Source organism: Trachurus japonicus, chromosome 10 (genome assembly GCF_045865225.1).
Source record: "Trachurus japonicus isolate A0001 chromosome 10, Traja_1.0".
Lineage (NCBI taxonomy): Eukaryota > Metazoa > Chordata > Actinopteri > Carangiformes > Carangidae > Trachurus > Trachurus japonicus.
Window position 1 is genome coordinate 18,478,673 of NC_140916.1, and position 16,296 is coordinate 18,494,968.

The window sequence follows — 16,296 nt, forward strand, 5'->3', positions numbered from 1 at the left end:
GGTTATTAAAACTCCTATAGGTGCACCTGCCCGACATGAGGTCTGTGACATCTCCCAGCCACAGTGCAGTATTTTTATTAGAGCTGTAATTACCTGTAGAAAATACTGAGCAGTAATGATTTTGTCCTCTGGCTGCAGCAATTGATATTTAATAGTGAAGTTAGTCACTGACTGTGTGTAATATCTAACCTGTGCAGCTGGTACTCAACACACACACACACACACATGCAGACACACCTCTTTAAACTTGAGACGACCAAACGCAGCAGATTCTCCCTCCCTCCCTCCCTGTGTCCTGTCATTCGGTGTCATATCTATTTAAGGCTCCCCCGCTGTTCTTCATTTCCTCTCTGTCTCTCTCTAAAGCTCAAATAGAAGCAGCGACTTTTAACTCCGGCTTCTGAGACCTGGGGAGGAAATCACTGGGAGGACGAGAGCGAGGGGGGAAATACAGCACATGTTGACAGGAATTTAAATAGTCCACCTTTCTGGCGAGACCACCAGCATGCCTGTGACCGTGCATGCATGATAAGGTAGGGAAGCCACACCGCTGGGAGAGTATGTGTGGCCCGTTCCCTTCTTTATGATCTGCGGAGCTGCTGATTTGTGGAGGAAAACGTGACACAGTCTCAGAGCGAAGAAGGAACTGCTTTCTGCTTTTTGCCCTCTAACTCATGGATTCACTCGACGTTCCTAGTCACACAGATGACGAGTGCCCAGACCTCACCCCGGCCCCGGACTCCTCCCGCCACACCTCCCACACGGGGAAAGACAACGGCTTCAGCGGCCTGGGCTACGGGTTCGGGGTGGCCTGGGACCACCTGAGGCCCTTCATCCCCTTCTTCCTCATCAGCTTCATGGTGGTGGCCCTCGTCTACCTCATGCAGGCCATCATCTTCGGAGGGCCCTTCAAAGACCCGCTCTTCTTTGTCAAGTTCAACGAGCGATGGCCCCGGCCCACCCCGGCACAACAACAGCAGGACTCCCCGACGCCCACCGGCGTTTTCAGTCCAGTTCCCTCCTCGTCCTTCCAGCAAGTCCTCTTTGACCTGCAAAGAGACAATGAAACTAATTGAGGTGTTTGATCGTGGAAACTGGAGGACATGACTTGTTTCTTCTCTCTGTGGATATGAGCAACGAGGGGAATCTCACTGCTGTTCAACGAGCAAAGACTCACAACTGACTATAAATGTAATGTGTTTTTTTTTTCTTTTAGCTGTGTATATGAGCTTTACCTTTTCTAATTCAATTATTATGGTTGCTACATGTAAGACAGGGCCTACCTAATATGGTCACATTTTCTATAAGCTTCTCCTTTAGGACATATTTGTCCAAGTTGGTTTTGTCAATCATTTACATTAAAGTAAATGGCCTCTGTTGGGTAAAACACAGATAAATCAGTCCACTGTTTTAATTAGTAAAAAAGTGTCTGACATTCATAGTAAAACAGCATTCACAAACCAAAAATAAATGGTGTATAAAACTTAATGATATACACCAGAACATTCACTGTTCCCCCTTTAGAAACTCTTACTGCACAGTTTGATACAACTTTTTCTGTCCTGACACTGAGACCTCGGCTCAGGTTCATTGCTGATATCAAATATTCAATCTGACATGAGGGTTTCCCCCTTTTCCCAAATTTAAAATCTCACTGCACAGAAATTGCTGGAATTATTTTTACACAAGGAAATGTGACACCAGAGATCGCCGTGGCTCTGAAAACTCTAGAGGTGTGATTGAATGAATGCAACCGATGACCAAAACACACACTTTATAATGAGAAAAGTATAAAAACAAATCAGATACGACCTTTGCCTCCACTGCTGTTCCCTCTTGTGACCTTGGCACAGGCTTGAATCGAGTTTACATGTAATAATAATGTCTTTGTCAAACTAAACCATCAGTGTCTGAAATGGACCTGCAACAACCATTTTCTTAACTCTGCAACGGAAGTGGACTTTGAGTTACAAGAAACACTCTCATCTGAACACCTGGACCAAACCATCATGGTACAATTAATCTGATGTACAGTACATGTAGAAAGCATTCATCATCTCCCTCAAATAACCTGTAGTTAAAGTTGTTCAGATGCCTGCAGGGCTGTATCTTATTTCCACTGATCCCATCACCTTGGGTTATCACCTACACAGATTTGCACGAGCTTATAGAGACTCCATCGGTACCCATGAATCACATGTACTCATATGCTATTGCTGCCGTTGCTGTCATGCATGGAGTGGTGGTGTGGCAGACGGTTAGCTGGAGGTGGGTAAAAATAACATCTTGTTAATTTGTTTATTCATATTACTCGGTGGCAGGATATCCAAGGTCAGTCATTACTGTGGTCTTAACTAGGCTGTGGTAAAGTTGGGTGGGAACAATTAACACAGGATTGTGTTTTATTGTGTCTCAGTGCAGACAGTGTCTTCATCAGCCACAGTCATGTCATTTAAAAACGCTCCACCATAGACAGAAATTGACATAACCATGTAAAAAAAAAGAAGTACAATTTGGGGATTTTATGCTTTTGTTACCAAACTGTTTCTTATTAAATAAATAAACAATGAACCATATTTTGATTGAGGAATTTTTGTGTCTGTAACTTTTGCTGAACAGCTGCTGATGTGGTCACATGTGACAGATGTGGAATCATAACTATGAAAATATAATCTTAACAGTAGCACAGAAAAGTCAACTAATCACAAACTAATCTCAATTAGCTACCAGCAACTATTGACTAGTAATACAGACCAAGTGATATACTGTAGCAGCAACAACCCTGACTATATCGAACTAAACAAGGGTGTGATATTACCTTAGAATTAAATGTTCCTTCTTCTTTTTTCAATATGTTGTCTTGCGGTAGTTACACAGTCCCACTTAAGGTTTTGCCTTCAAGAAGGTGATAAACTGAATTTAAATTGACAAACTTCATCTTAGAGGTTGTAGTCTATCTGTTTAATTAATAGTTTTACAATGACCTGTGTTTATTATGCTCTAATCTCACCTACACAGATTGTAGAAAGACCATAATGCAATACAAGCTAAAAACCAACACGAACCACAGCCTCCAATAATTAGAAATGGATGAACACAGAAGGATCTCCAATATCACAGTGTCAAATGTTTGCCAACCTCAGAGTGATGCTTTAATTCAGACTTCACTGTGCAGGGGCATCCTGTGCAAGTGAATTTATGATTATAATTTATAATGATTGTAATATACTTGTGCCACATCTTGTTTTATTCAGGTAGGCCTACTTTTCCAGAGACTATGTAAATACTTATATTTATGTATATTCCCGCCTAGATTCGTTTAAATATTATTTAATTTGCATCTTACAGCCTTTATGTATTTGATACAACAACATGGTCACAGGTAGACTAGCCTACCTGTGACGGCTAATGAGGATCCAAACAATAAGACATTTTTATTTTATTTTATTCTTTTCTTGTCTTTCTTCTTTTTAATTTGCATTTATTTGTTTATTTATTTATTTCGTTATTTATTTATTTATTAACAGTGTCAAATGAATTATTTGTATGTTTTTTTTTTTGTTTTTTTTTATGTAATGTTGCCTTTAGTTTCCAGTCTGCTCTCTCTCTGACTCTCCTGCCCCCTAGCGGCGCAGCGGCAGACCGCAGTCACCGCTGTTGACCACCACGCTGACCCGTGGCTGACCCCGAAATGTACAGACAAAAACGACCGAGAAACAAAAGCATGAACCGGTTATTCACTTCTCATTGAGGAATATCGATTTTAAGAGCATCTTTGTTCACTTCTGTGCCTTGGGAGAAGATTTATTGCAGAGTATTTGAGGCTCGCAGACGGTGAGTGCGCCCCGCCGCGTCTTTATTGCACCTGCCCGCGTTTATGTGTCCGTGAGTCCGGGAGGAGGGGGCCCCGGGCCCCGGCAGCTGCCCACCGGGCTCCGAGGGGTTAGTTGAGGCTAGCGGAGACAATGCGGTGCTCATGACATGTTAACTAGCATTATTATGGTCTGTCATGACTGGGTTACACCTGGTTCCTCCGGGCGGGCAGACGTGCACCGTTAGCCGGCTGCTGCTAACACGTCGTCAGGTATGCTAACGTGCAGGTGTGCTCTCATAACAGTAAGTTAGTACAGGTGAGTCTGGGCTGAGGACGGAGCACCGAGGCAGGGCGTTTTACCAAGTTTTGGGCCACGTCAAAAACGTTTTAATTGCTATTTTTTAATCAAATAAAAAATGCAATTTTGGTTGTGGAAAAAACAACAACCTCACAAGAGAAATAATAGTGCTCAGGTATGTTGTCAGAAAAAGAAGTAGTAACACCACACGGTCCCATAGTCCTGTATTCAAGAGAGTATCCAAGTAAAAGTACTAAAGTGTTTTTAAAAAATATGAAAAATTAACAATTAAAAGTACTTCTTATACAGACTCCCCTTTCAAAATGAGAGTTGTACCATAGACTGTATATAAAAGTGAGTTGTACTTGCTAAAAAATAACGTAATAGCCTACCAGGAATTGTTTTTTGTTTTGTTTGTTTTTTTAAATTATCTGAATATAAACATTAAACATGAAGAAAAAAGAAGAATCAAATCAATAGTTTATGTGAAACCAGACCTTACATCTGTTAATGTAATAAAAAAAACAAGAGTTCTCCTCTACAATAGAGCTGACAGCTCTTGTGCATTGTTGTTGTTCTTATTATCATCTATTTATTTTCCTCTTAAGCACTCTTGTTCAACTCTACACTTCTATCTGGTTTTTCTCTAGTGGAGTTGTTTTGCTTTCACTTGTCTAAACTATGTACATTTATCAGTTTCCTACGCATATGGCAGTAATACAGAGCTCTATGGATCTATTATGTTCTTTGTGTTACCTTTGTATTACATAATAATCAACATTTTGCCTCTATCTCCTCCTCCTCTCTGCTCCTGCTCTGAAGTGAATGGGGGGAAATGTGGTGTTACCAAAAACCAGGATTTGAAGCCCTCCTCCTCGCTGAGCTGCAGAGACAACAACAGTGCAGCCAGTTCTGTGACACACTGCTCAAGGCAGAAGGTACTAACTTTTTAAATGTTTATTACTGTTCTTATTTATGTACCAACATGGGCTAGTGAGAAGCAGTTTTTTTTTATAGTTTCACTTATTTACTGTATGTAAATGCTCTCTTGAATCTTAAAGGTATAGATGACAAATGACACTTTTACATCCTCACATCACATGTTGTTATTTCATGTATTTGTGGGAGCCACTATCATAATTACTAATATGACTTCCTGTCCGGTTCAGAATTGATTTTAAGATCCTGATGTTTGTTTTAAAATGTTTGAATGGTATGGCCAATGGCCCCCATATATCTACCTGAACTAATACACACGGACTGGATGTGCCCAAACACAGGATCAAAACTAAAGGTGATTAAGCTTTTTCAGTGGTTGACACTCTGGAGATTTTTAAATCTTCACTAAAAACACATTTTTTCTCTTGGGTTTTCGGACCTGTGGGAGACATAATAGTTTTTATGTACAATTTTGTCTCTTTGCAGTCTATAGTGTATTGTCTCATTTTGTACTTTGCATTTTAGTATTTATTGCTATTTATTTCCACCTAGGTTGTTTAAAAGGTGCTGTGTAAATAACCGTGACCTTGACATCTGTCCCGTCCTCCAGGCGTTTCAGTGCCGGCTCACAGTTGCGTCCTCTCAGCTATCAGCCCCCATGTCTCCTCCGCTCTCTCCTCCACGCCGGCGCCCCCTGCGGGACAGAGTCGTCTCCTGGACTTTCGGGCTCTCGGCGCCTGCACCCTCCTCCACATGGTCAGGCTGCTGTACTCCGGAGAGATGGCCGGGGAGGGGGAGGAGGAGAAGCAGGGGGCCATTTCCGCCGCGGCCAAGCTGGGCATCCACGGGCTGGTGGAGGTGAAGAAAAGCGATGATGATAAAAAAAAGCGAAATGAGGAGGGAGGGGGAGGGCAGAGCGTGGAGGTGGGAGTTCAGACTGAGCCGCTGGAGCAGGACGAGGGGAGGCGGGGGGAGTGGAGGCGGGAGGTGAGGGACGGGACCACCTACCTGTGGAAGGATACGGCGTCAAGTGTTGAAAAAGGGATGGGGACACAGACAGAGGAGCTGCAGGTGGACGCAGCTCCCCCTACTCACTCTGCAGCCGCCTTTGAGACCATTGACATGAGCGCTCTCCAAGGTGTAGTACAGACAGACGCCCATCTGCCCCCCCCTCAAATTCCCTATGTTCCCCTTTCCCTCATCTACCCCCCACAGCAAAACCAAACGCCTCAACCGTCCTCCACTCCTGCAGCCTCAATGCACGACGCCACAGCAGCTGGACACACATCTGTAGCTATGTTAGCACCACCGTACACACCCAGACCCCCGACCGAAATGCCCTCCACCAACCAGACAGCCGTGTGTGCCACCGACCCCCACAGCTGGTGGGCCGGCCCCCAAAGAGCGGCCGCAGATTTCGTAGAGGGCGAAGAATGGGAGGGCGAGCAGCTCAAACATTTCCAAGGCAACATCCCAGGGTTCATAAACTACTTCCTCAATCCGGAACAGGAGGAGGAGCAGCCCAGCAGGGGGGGGCGAGCGAGGGGGAGGCGCGCGGGGGCGGGGGCTGCCAAGAGGGCGGGGACAGGTGAGCGGCGAGCCAGGAGACCAGCGGCCAGGACGGGAGGGCGGGGGCGAGGAGGGTTAACGCAGACGGTGGACGTGCAGGATGTCGGAGTCAGCAAGCTGCAGAAGCTGTTCCTGCAGAGGTCGGGGACGAGGTCGTCCACGCCGGGTCAGGGCGGAGGAGCGGCGGGCAGGAAGTTGTTCCTGAAGACACGGGAGTTTCTGAAGCCGACCAGGAGGAGAAGGAAGGGCGACATGCCGTGGGAGTTCAGCCAGATCGGAGACATCAAAGGAGGAGGAGCGCAGCGTGGAGGGAGGAGCACAGCGCAGCAGTTTAAACAGGTGAGGGTCATGTCCTCTGAGTTTGACAGAAGGACTGTGACGGTTTTTCAAAACAACAGGAAATGTCAGATTCCTCAACAAAACAAAGTTTTTCAACAATTACCATCTTGAAATCCAGATATGTTTTATTTTGTCCTGGTCCTTGTTTGGCTTAGGACTGTAATAAGGGAAACTTGGGAAGATCCTGGTAAGTGACCTATTCCCTTAGCTTCATTAAACACCTGTTTCCAGTTTACCCTCTAATAATGAGGAAAAGGTTTTATTAAAATGTATACTATAGTCATCTTCTCCTGCAGCGCTACCGCCAGCCATATTGTCGATGGCAATTTTTATTTCAGACTGTGATATTGGTCCATCAAGGTCTTCTCTGTCTTCATTGTTAAAGCAGGCATTTCTATACGGCCAAAGAATCTATCCAGGTCTTCTGAAGAGGGTTTAAGAATAGAGAGATTCATAATATTCCTTAAATCTTTTATTGATGTCTGTCTAGAGGTGTTTTTAGTACTTCACCCTTTTCTGATTTAATGGCAGGAATGAGACGTGAGAGTAATTTCCCAGCCTTGTCACCATATTCAGAATATTTTGATTTCAAACGATACAAATCAAATTCAGTTTTTTTATTCATTAAATTTTTTACTTCAAATTTGGCCTTTTGTAGCTCTGTATACAGCTTATTGTTTTTTGGGTTTGCCTTATGTGCAGCTTCTAACTGATCATTTTTTGGTGGAGTCAATTCGTTTTTTAGCTCTTTTTTGTGTCTGTTGTTGTTTTTGTTTTGTTTTCCTTTCCTCTCACTTTTACTTTATATGAACTGAAAAATGTATTGGTAATTACAATTAATTTGATCGTGTTGCCAATAAAAAATTTAAAAGAGAAAAAACATGTGAACCTACAAACAGACTGGATTGGGACAATGTTGCCCACCAAATGGGCGTTAGTTTACAATAAATTACCACATTATATGGCCTTTACTTGTTGTTCTTTACACATGCAATATTGTGTAAGGTTATCAAACTGTCTTGTATTGTCTCGATTGATCCTAAGAAAGTAATTAAAACAAGTAATTTGTCACAATCACAGTTTTTTGAAGCCATAACCCAAAGATGTTCACCACAAAGTAAAACTAACCACATTTGACGAACTTGGACTGACTTCAACAAATGGATGAAAAAATGTTGCTCAATGATTTTTCAGTGTATAAGTTCATATCCATTAATCCCCTGAGTGTTTTACATTTTGTATTGTTTTGTAATTGATACACTTCTCTCCCTGGCAACAGGACGGTCTCCCGGTTGGCAGAGCTCCGAGCGTGAGGACCAAAGCATCTGTTGCCGTTCCTTCCACCCCCATGCACTACTACAGTTTTCACCCCTTATCTGCCCCCAGCCCCTCCTTTAACCCCACTCCATCTCCCATCATGCTGTCGGCTGCGTCCCTCCTCCACACCACCGGCCTTCCTCCTCCACCCCCTCCGCCCCACGAGGAGCAGCCCGAGCACATTGAGCGTCTCCTGGAGGAGGTGATGATGGGACTGGACATCTTACCAAACGTTACTCCACATTCCCAACCTCCTCTTCCTGTCGCCTCCTCCCCTGGGAATCATCTGGCACAAAGCAAACAACAAGGCTGTGGCAGCGGCCTCCTGCACGCAGGTCCTACGCAGGTCGTTTGTGTAGCAAGAGGAGGGAGTGGTTTCTCTTCAGGTGAGGTGCCTGTTCTGCAGCAGCAGGGAGTGGGAGCGATGCCCGACATGCTCGACCACTTCCTGCAGACCTTTGAACGACATGTTGGCAGGGACGAGCAAAGGACGGACGCTGAGAGCTCCGCAGAGCCGAGCAAGTCTGGCACTGTCCTGAACAAATACAGAGGAAGAGGAACCACGAGGCGGACCACAACAGCTAGAGATCGGCTACAGGACACACACACGCCTGGTCCGGCCAAAAGAGCACAGCCGAAACATTCAAAGACAGACAGAGCCTTGGCCTGTCTCGATCCCTCCAAAAACGCAGAGGGAAAACAAAACAAAAGAGAGGAGAGAAAAAAAAAAAGAAATTTTAAAGGAGGATACCTGTTCTCGTTGGAGAAGAAGAAGGTGAAGAAGCAAGACACGAAGGCCAAAATCCGTTATGACGGAGAAGACAAACAGCTCCAGAAGATACCTGTGGTGAAACTGAAGCGCGGCGGCCCGCTGCCGGTCAGTGTCAGCTGTCAGAGTCTGGAAGTCGGGGTGAGAAACTTTCCCAACTACTCTCTGTTAATGCAACTATCAACACCAAAAAGTCTGATAACTGGTGTTTATCGGAGAGTGATGTTGGATTGTGAGTGGTTTGTCTCTGCTTGTATATATTTCAGGATCCCGCTCCTGTGAAGGTGAAATGGCAGCGTCGTACTTCATCTCAAAAGTCAGAGACGTGGCCCACAAAGACTTATCCAATCAGGAGTAGGTTTAGAGATGCAGATATCCTGGTGAGCACTGGCCCAAGATCATATGTGTCAAATCAAATGTGTTTTCCAATCACGGCAGTGGCGATTGATCAGTCGTTCCACCACTTTGAACAACCTCGACGACTGTTACGCTGATTATTACATTTTACACAGACGTTCATGGTTGAAAGTGGAACCTCGCTGCTGTTTCCTCCAGCCTGTCATCACGTATCCTGATAAATATCTCAACATCTTCTTAATGGATTTGCACACAACAACACTACTCAAAAAAAGTTCTGAAACATTTGTCCAGTCAATCATTTCTCTCCTTTAATAATACCAATTGGTGTTGTATTTTATATCGTTGGAAAGCTTGATTAGTCAACTTTCCTATGAGGGATAACTTGTAAGGATTGTGCATCCATAAAAGGAGCAACACAGCTAAACGTGTGGGTAGCACCTGAAAAAAATATGTCAAAATCCCCATAACATGAATAAGAACAATTTCTGCAGCCTGACATTTGCAAAATTAATGATATTTCTAACAGTGTCAATCAGGGAATGGCACTAAAAACGTTTTCATGTTGTTATTTTTGTATTTGTCTTTATAATCTGATGAAGTCAATTTGCTTTGCAGGACACTTTGCCCTTTCTTGAGGAGAATCACTCGCCCACAGCACGTAAACCAGGTGGCGGTCGAGGCAGGCGCAGGAAAATTGAACAACTTGACCGTTTGTCTGACAGTGAGAGTTCGACACCACCGCAGCTGCAGCCTGAGGAGCCCTGTGGCGTGAATGGACAACGAGAGGAAGCTCAAGAGAGACGGGAGGAAGAGTTGACCGTCCAGCCAGAGGAAGAGGCAGAGGGTGCCACAAGGAGGGGAGAGAAGAGAGGAGCAGGCGGGGAGACGAGCGATGACGCCACCGTGGCCAAAAGGTTTTGTTCTGAGCAAATGTCCCAGTCAACCTCTGAGCCAGACACCTGCTCTGAATCTGCAGCTTTTGTCCCTGAGCCGGCAGCCACAGAGGCAGACGACGTGATCGATGTAGAGACCGTGTCGCTGACCGACGTAGTAGAAGAACCAGAAGAAAAAAATGCAGTGTGGAGAGAGATCACGCTCAGAGAAACAGAGAAATGCCCGGTGGAGTCAGAGGGCAGCGACGATGAGATAATCGATGTGGGGTCGACAGGAAGCTGGGAAGACGAGGTAATAGACGTGACTGGAGGGTCCAGCCCCGCCCCCGATCCAGAGGTCATCACCTGGACAGAGACTTCAGAGGGCGAGGAGGAGGAGGACGGAGAGGAGGACGTGGACGTAGTCGGGGAAAAGACAGGCTACATCTCATCGATACTCTCTGTGCGATGATCAAAGGTGAGCTCCCTGACAAGAAACTGAAGACTGAGGTGATCTGACATTTGCGTCCGTCCGACCCGGCACAAACGTTCTTTTCTTACTCGTCTGTTTTAGTTTGTGCTATTTCTTCCATTTCCCCTGTAAACATTCCTGAGATTGTAACTATGAGCTTTACGGGCAGGGAGAGTCAGGGATAGTGACAAGAGATCAAGACAAACCTGGTTTCATCGCGTCCGATTTTGTTGTCTGCTGCTGAAAATCACGTGGGGGGGATTTTTGTTTCCCTATTCAAAGAAAGATTGTGAGCATCTTGGTCCAATTGAAAGAGACTAATGTGATAAAAGACTGAGGCAGATTAATATCATTGTGCATAAAGATGCTAACAAGATCAACACAACAAGAACCGTATCATTTCATTTAGTCTCTGCTCTTGAATCAAGGATGCAGGAGACCGGGGTTGTTCAGGTTCAGCAATTTGTTACTGTTAATGTGTTAGGAGAAATTTGTTTTAACTGTCAAGTGTTGAAAGCAACTGAACACATACCAAAAAGTTTCACTGAAAAAAATAATCAGGTTGATCTGTCAGAGGATCCAAAAGAGTTTTATTAGTTGTAAATATGACTATGACTAACTTAGTTGTAAATATGGTTGATGATGTCGCCTCTGTTCTGCCACAGTTTGTAAATGTTCCAGGAAAACTCTTGTCTTCCTTGTTTTACTGTCGAGTTATGTTTCACAGCGTTCCTCGTGGCACCTTTGAGTCTAAGACTCTGATTTATACAATAAAGATTTCTCTGTGTTTTCCTTGTGTAGTATCGGGTCTATACAACATCAGTCAATCAATATGAGGCCTCTCTCCCTCTCATCAGTTTTGGGATTGGAATAAAAAGATGCGCCATACTCACTCTCACTATATGTCAGTATGGTCAGTGTAATTAAAGCAGAAGTAAGCGATCCGGTCGTTTTGGCTAACTTCCTGTCAGCCGATGGAGTTAGCAGTCTCCGCCCTTGTCATGGATCTATTGGCCCTCGTCCCTACGTCACCACATTCAGGCGCATCCCTTGGCTGCACACACAGAGAGGAACGCCCCTTTATGCCGTTCTCTCTCATTGGATAAAGGTTGTAGGATACAAGGAAAGTTTTCTCCTCGGCTTAGAGCAGAGCAGAGTGACTGACAGACCCGTGTTTCGGACCAAACACTCTATATAGGTGATTGCTGTCGGAAGATATAACTATTTAAGACTTATATTAACACAAATATTCCACTTCTGCTTTAAATAGAAAAGCAACGCTGGTAAATCAATATTTCCAGAAACACATTGTTACCACTAAAATACACATTTGAAGTTGAAGTTAATGAGTGTTGTCATTCAGCCTCTCCAGCAGTTCCTGCTCTTGTGCTGAACTATTTGTGTAGGTTTTCTGTATTTGCTGCAAATTTCCTCATATTCTGAAATACCAAATGTATTTATTTTTTCATCTTCTTATCTTGTTTTTGTTCTAACCCTAACCTCATTTGAATTCAAGGCGACCCCACGTGGGGTCCCGACCCCAAGGTTGAAAAACACTGATTTAGAGTATGTTGTCTTGTTATCACCTTAACTTAGTTTTGCAGGTCTAATTTTTAATACAGATTATCATTGAATCTGGTTTTAATTACTCCTTAACCCCTGATTCAAAAGCTTCAAGCTTGTAGTTTATTTATGCTTCTATTATCCTACTATTATTAATACTCCTCCCCTATAGTGTGTTGAGAAGAACTCCAGACTTTAAAGCGTGTTTCATGCTGCAAAGACAGGGGGAAGCAGGCAGGGAGGTGCTCTGCCTACTTTATTCATGTATTTGTGTTTTTTCTAAACTTGCTCCACACTCTTCAGGCAATCACTCACACACTTGAACAACCACAAAACAAGAAAACATGAATTGAAAATGAGTTTATTAGTTATCAACCTGTGGATCAACCTCCTACACACAACAACTAAACACATCTGAGCTGCACTGTGGCGCAGAGGAGAGTGAGCGCAGCCGGCGAAGGTTTCGCACGATCGTCGTCATCATCTCCCCTCTGTCTGGTGCCAGCTCGCTCTGGAGGAGCTCCACTCATCGCCAGGCTCAGGTGAGAGTACAGCGCAGGTGTGTGCGTTTGCGTGCGTGAGAGCGTAGGGACCTCTAAACCAAGTAAAAAGACACTGTGCGAGTGTCAAGTTATGTCAGCGTGTGTGTGTATGTGTGGAACGTGTGTTTTCCCTGTGCTTTAACAGTGCGATATTGTCTCTTATCACACTCTGGCAGCGGCTGTAAATCAGTGGTAGTGGTGTTGACTCGGGTTGGGGCGGCTGTTGAGGCTCAAGTCAGGAGGAAGGGAAGGATTGAAGAGAGAAAGAAAGAAAGAAGAGGGAAAGGAGGGGTTAGGTGGGTCAAGAGGAGGGGGGAGTCGTCGAGGGGACATGCTGTCTGTGGGCCGCGGGCCTCAGTCTCAGCTTGTCTCCTCTCAGTGCTGGATGCGCCTGATGGACTGGATCTGGGGGGTCTGGCAGTGGGAGCCCCAGTTCCTCCAGTGCTGGTAGTCTCCACTGTGTCTCTCACACTCCATGATGTACTGCTGGCCCCTGTAGCCAGGGTACTGGTAGCACACGAAGCTGTGGGACGGACAGAGAGAGACAGGATTACAGGGATGGACAGACGTGTGTAGGATAAATTAAGACGATGCTTAGTGGTCTATTTAGGATATTTGAGGTCACTGAAGTATCAGAAACTTGAAGAATAGATAAGAAAAATAAGTTGATATAAGAAAATCCAATTTAGCCAGGACAAATGTTGATCAATAATCAATAAAATTGTGCAGCACTTGAAAGAGAATCTGTGGAGAAATATGTCGAGGATTTGCAAATTAATATCTCACTGTGACAACGTCTCACACAGAGTAACTGATGGGAACTCACGCGCCGCACTGCACGTGCATGGAGCCGACTTCAGGCATCATCCAGCCCATGGCCTGCAGAGAGGGGTAGTCGTCACAGATCTCCACGCTGCGGCCCATGAAGTTCTCCCTCTCGAAGATGATCATGCGACTGCTCTGGTGGGACTGTGCAGGTAAAAGATGAAAACATTTGTCATGTTTTTTTGTTGGTTTGTTTGTTTGTTTTTTTACTGATTGTTACCTCAACGGTCAAATGTCAGGATACGATGTCTGTACTCACGGCGCAGTAGATGGGGCGCAGAGACATGAGACGCTCCACGTGGTAGGAGAGGGAACCGCTGTAGGAGTCCCAGTGGGGGTACTCTCCCCTCTCCAGGATGAACTGCTGGCCCTGGAAGTCATGGTGCTCGAAACCCACCCAGCTTCACAGAGAGAGAGAGAGAGAGAGGTCTATTTACATGATGACACAGACTTTGTCTAACTCTGCCCCTAAACCAGAAGACATTTGGAGAACAATCAGATCTAATTGCTGATAAACCAAATGTACCAAATGTCTCAGTGCTTGAATCATTTGTGTTTGTATCATTTAGTTCCCTACACTTTCTCCCTTCTGCCTTGTTGACAGAGACAGAGTCTGTGAGACTTACGCTCCGCTCTCCACCCTGATGGAGCGGATGTTGTCCAGTCCGCACTCCTGGATGTTGCAGCACTCGGAGGTGAACTCCAGGCACTTGCCCTGGAAGTGCTCCTGCTCGAACACGGTCACCTGAGGAAACAGAGCCAACATGGAGTTCAGATGCGTGGAACAAACACATGTAACCCAAACATGCCTCTAATGAAATCATATTTTAGTGCCATAAGTAAGTGCAAGTGTGTTTGTGTGTGTTTACCTTGAAGAAAGGAGCCACGCCCATTCCTGAGTTGACCAGGGGCTGCATCATTGGGGATCTTGTAGTTCTGTACATCTTTACTCCTGTGGTTCACATGAGGACAGAGAGGAGGAGGTAAAGAAAACCAGGCAGGGACTCAGGACAGAGCATCAGTCACTGATCATCAGTCTTTTTAAAATTAGTTTTAAACATGACAATGCTCAACACAGTGTCACTTCCAATTATCACATTTAACACTTTTTTTTTTTAATTTATTATCATAATTTAGCAGCAAAGTTTTGCCAGAATTCATAAAAGTCTTTAACTGAGCAGTTAAGTGGGGTCTGGGCACAAAACAATTTACTTTTTTTTGCCAATCAAAAATCAAATACAAGTGAACTATGTCAGTTAGTACAAGTTTGATCAAGTCTTGTAGCAGTCACCGTGCAGGTGTTTTTCAGAAAGTGCTTTTGGTTTTCAGTGGCTGTGTGGCGCACCTGTGTGTCTGACCTGAGCTGAGTTGAGAGCAGAGATGCAGCCTTACCTAGATTGGCACTTTATTGGAAGAGCTCGGGAGTGGTACGCGCCTACCGCCTGCCTCGCGTAGAGCTTTGAGAGAACCTGGCGCTTCAGTTTTATACCGACGGGTCGTGGAGCGCGCCTGCAGCTGCGCGTCCCCGACTCCGACTAGAACCACGTTCACCGTCCGTTTGGACTCAGCTTGTAGCGACCGGCGGCGTGGGCGCGCTCCCGACCGGGGGTGGTGGGGGCGGCTGTCGTGGCCGGGCCTGGTGCTGTTGTCCGGCTGCAGCGGCCAGCTCAGCACATCCCATAGTGCTGCTGCTGCTCCCGAACAAAGGCGCTCCGGTATGTTCGGGCCCCGGTCAGCAGTCCAGCGCGTGCCCCGGCACAAAGGGCCGGGATCGGGGGGGAGAATGTGGGGATTAACGGCGGGGGGCAGAGGCACCGCGGGGCACACAGAAGGAGACAACCGGGTCGGTCTGGATGCACGTGTAGAAATGTTAAAGGATATTAAAAAGGTTTCATTTACATGTTACAGAAGCTCATTGTCAACCTAACGATCTTGCGCGCGCACTCTGAAGGGCGCAGGTACCCTACACCTGCGTTCACCCAACTGTTGGCTATTATGGTTTAGCTTCATCAGTGGTTTTCAACGTCTGATTCTGATCTTAGACTCATTTAGACACTCTCCATGTTAAATCATTAAAATAAATAAACAAATTTCATTCATTCATTCATTCATTCATTCATTCATTATAAATCCCTCTGCACCATTTATTAAAAAGTCACCTCACGAATCAATAAATGTGGGTCTGTGGTCTCAAGAATTTTACACAGGGAAATATCTGGCAAACTCAGACCTTAAAAATTGAAGCATTTCATTTATTCATCATTTTACATGAATTTCTCTGACATTATGTGGAAACATGTAGCTCTGATCTTTTCTTCTACATGATATTAAATATTAAACATTAAACATTAAAAATAAACGGGGTGGTGCATGGCGCAGTGGGTAAAGCAGCTGCACCATGTAGAGGCTACAGTCCTCAGGCGGCCCCGGTTCGAATCCCGTGTCGGGCAGCCCTTTCCTGCATGTCATTCCCCCTCTCTCTGCCTCCCCCTTTCCTGTCTATCTCTACTGTGCTGCTATCAAATAAAGGCAAAAAGCCCAAAAATATACTTAAAAAAAACAAAAACATTAAAAATAATCATCACCTTCATCCATCTTATCTGAAAGTCACAGGTTG

At 45.0% G+C, this 16,296-nt stretch overlaps 1 protein-coding gene and 1 pseudogene across 2 annotated transcripts; one reads left to right on the top strand and one right to left on the bottom strand.

Moving 5' to 3' along the window:
* The first annotated feature begins 3,661 nt into the window (after positions 1 to 3,661).
* Positions 3,662 to 10,960, top strand: LOC146979749 (uncharacterized; annotated as a pseudogene). Its single transcript, XR_015036808.1, has 6 exons — positions 3,662 to 3,834; positions 4,935 to 5,050; positions 5,662 to 6,959; positions 8,239 to 9,186; positions 9,312 to 9,425; positions 10,021 to 10,960. The product of XR_015036808.1 is annotated as an uncharacterized LOC146979749 (transcript).
* Positions 10,961 to 12,657: 1,697 nt separating this feature from the next.
* On the bottom strand, positions 12,658 to 15,163 carry LOC146979750 (beta-crystallin A1-like). Its single transcript, XM_085789752.1, has 6 exons — positions 15,072 to 15,163; positions 14,549 to 14,631; positions 14,306 to 14,424; positions 13,939 to 14,080; positions 13,681 to 13,823; positions 12,658 to 13,377 (listed from the first exon to the last, which is right to left on the bottom strand). The coding sequence occupies exons 2-6, from the start codon at positions 14,621 to 14,623 to the stop codon at positions 13,230 to 13,232; spliced, it is 627 nt and encodes a 208-aa protein (XP_085645878.1). The 5' UTR covers positions 14,624 to 14,631; positions 15,072 to 15,163; the 3' UTR covers positions 12,658 to 13,229.
* Between the last annotated feature and the right edge of the window lie 1,133 nt (positions 15,164 to 16,296).

Bases quoted from the DNA above. Each gene is read 5' to 3' on its own strand.
- LOC146979750 (XM_085789752.1), bottom strand. From the start codon at position 14,623: ATGTACAGAACTACAAGATCCCCAATGATGCAGCCCCTGGTCAACTCA. The intron at 14,081-14,305 runs GTAAGTCTCACA...CTCTCTGTGAAG, and splicing joins ATCAGGGTGGAGAGCGGAGC to CTGGGTGGGTTTCGAGCACC. The intron at 13,378-13,680 runs GTGAGTTCCCAT...TCCGTCCCACAG, and splicing joins ATGCACGTGCAGTGCGGCGC to CTTCGTGTGCTACCAGTACC.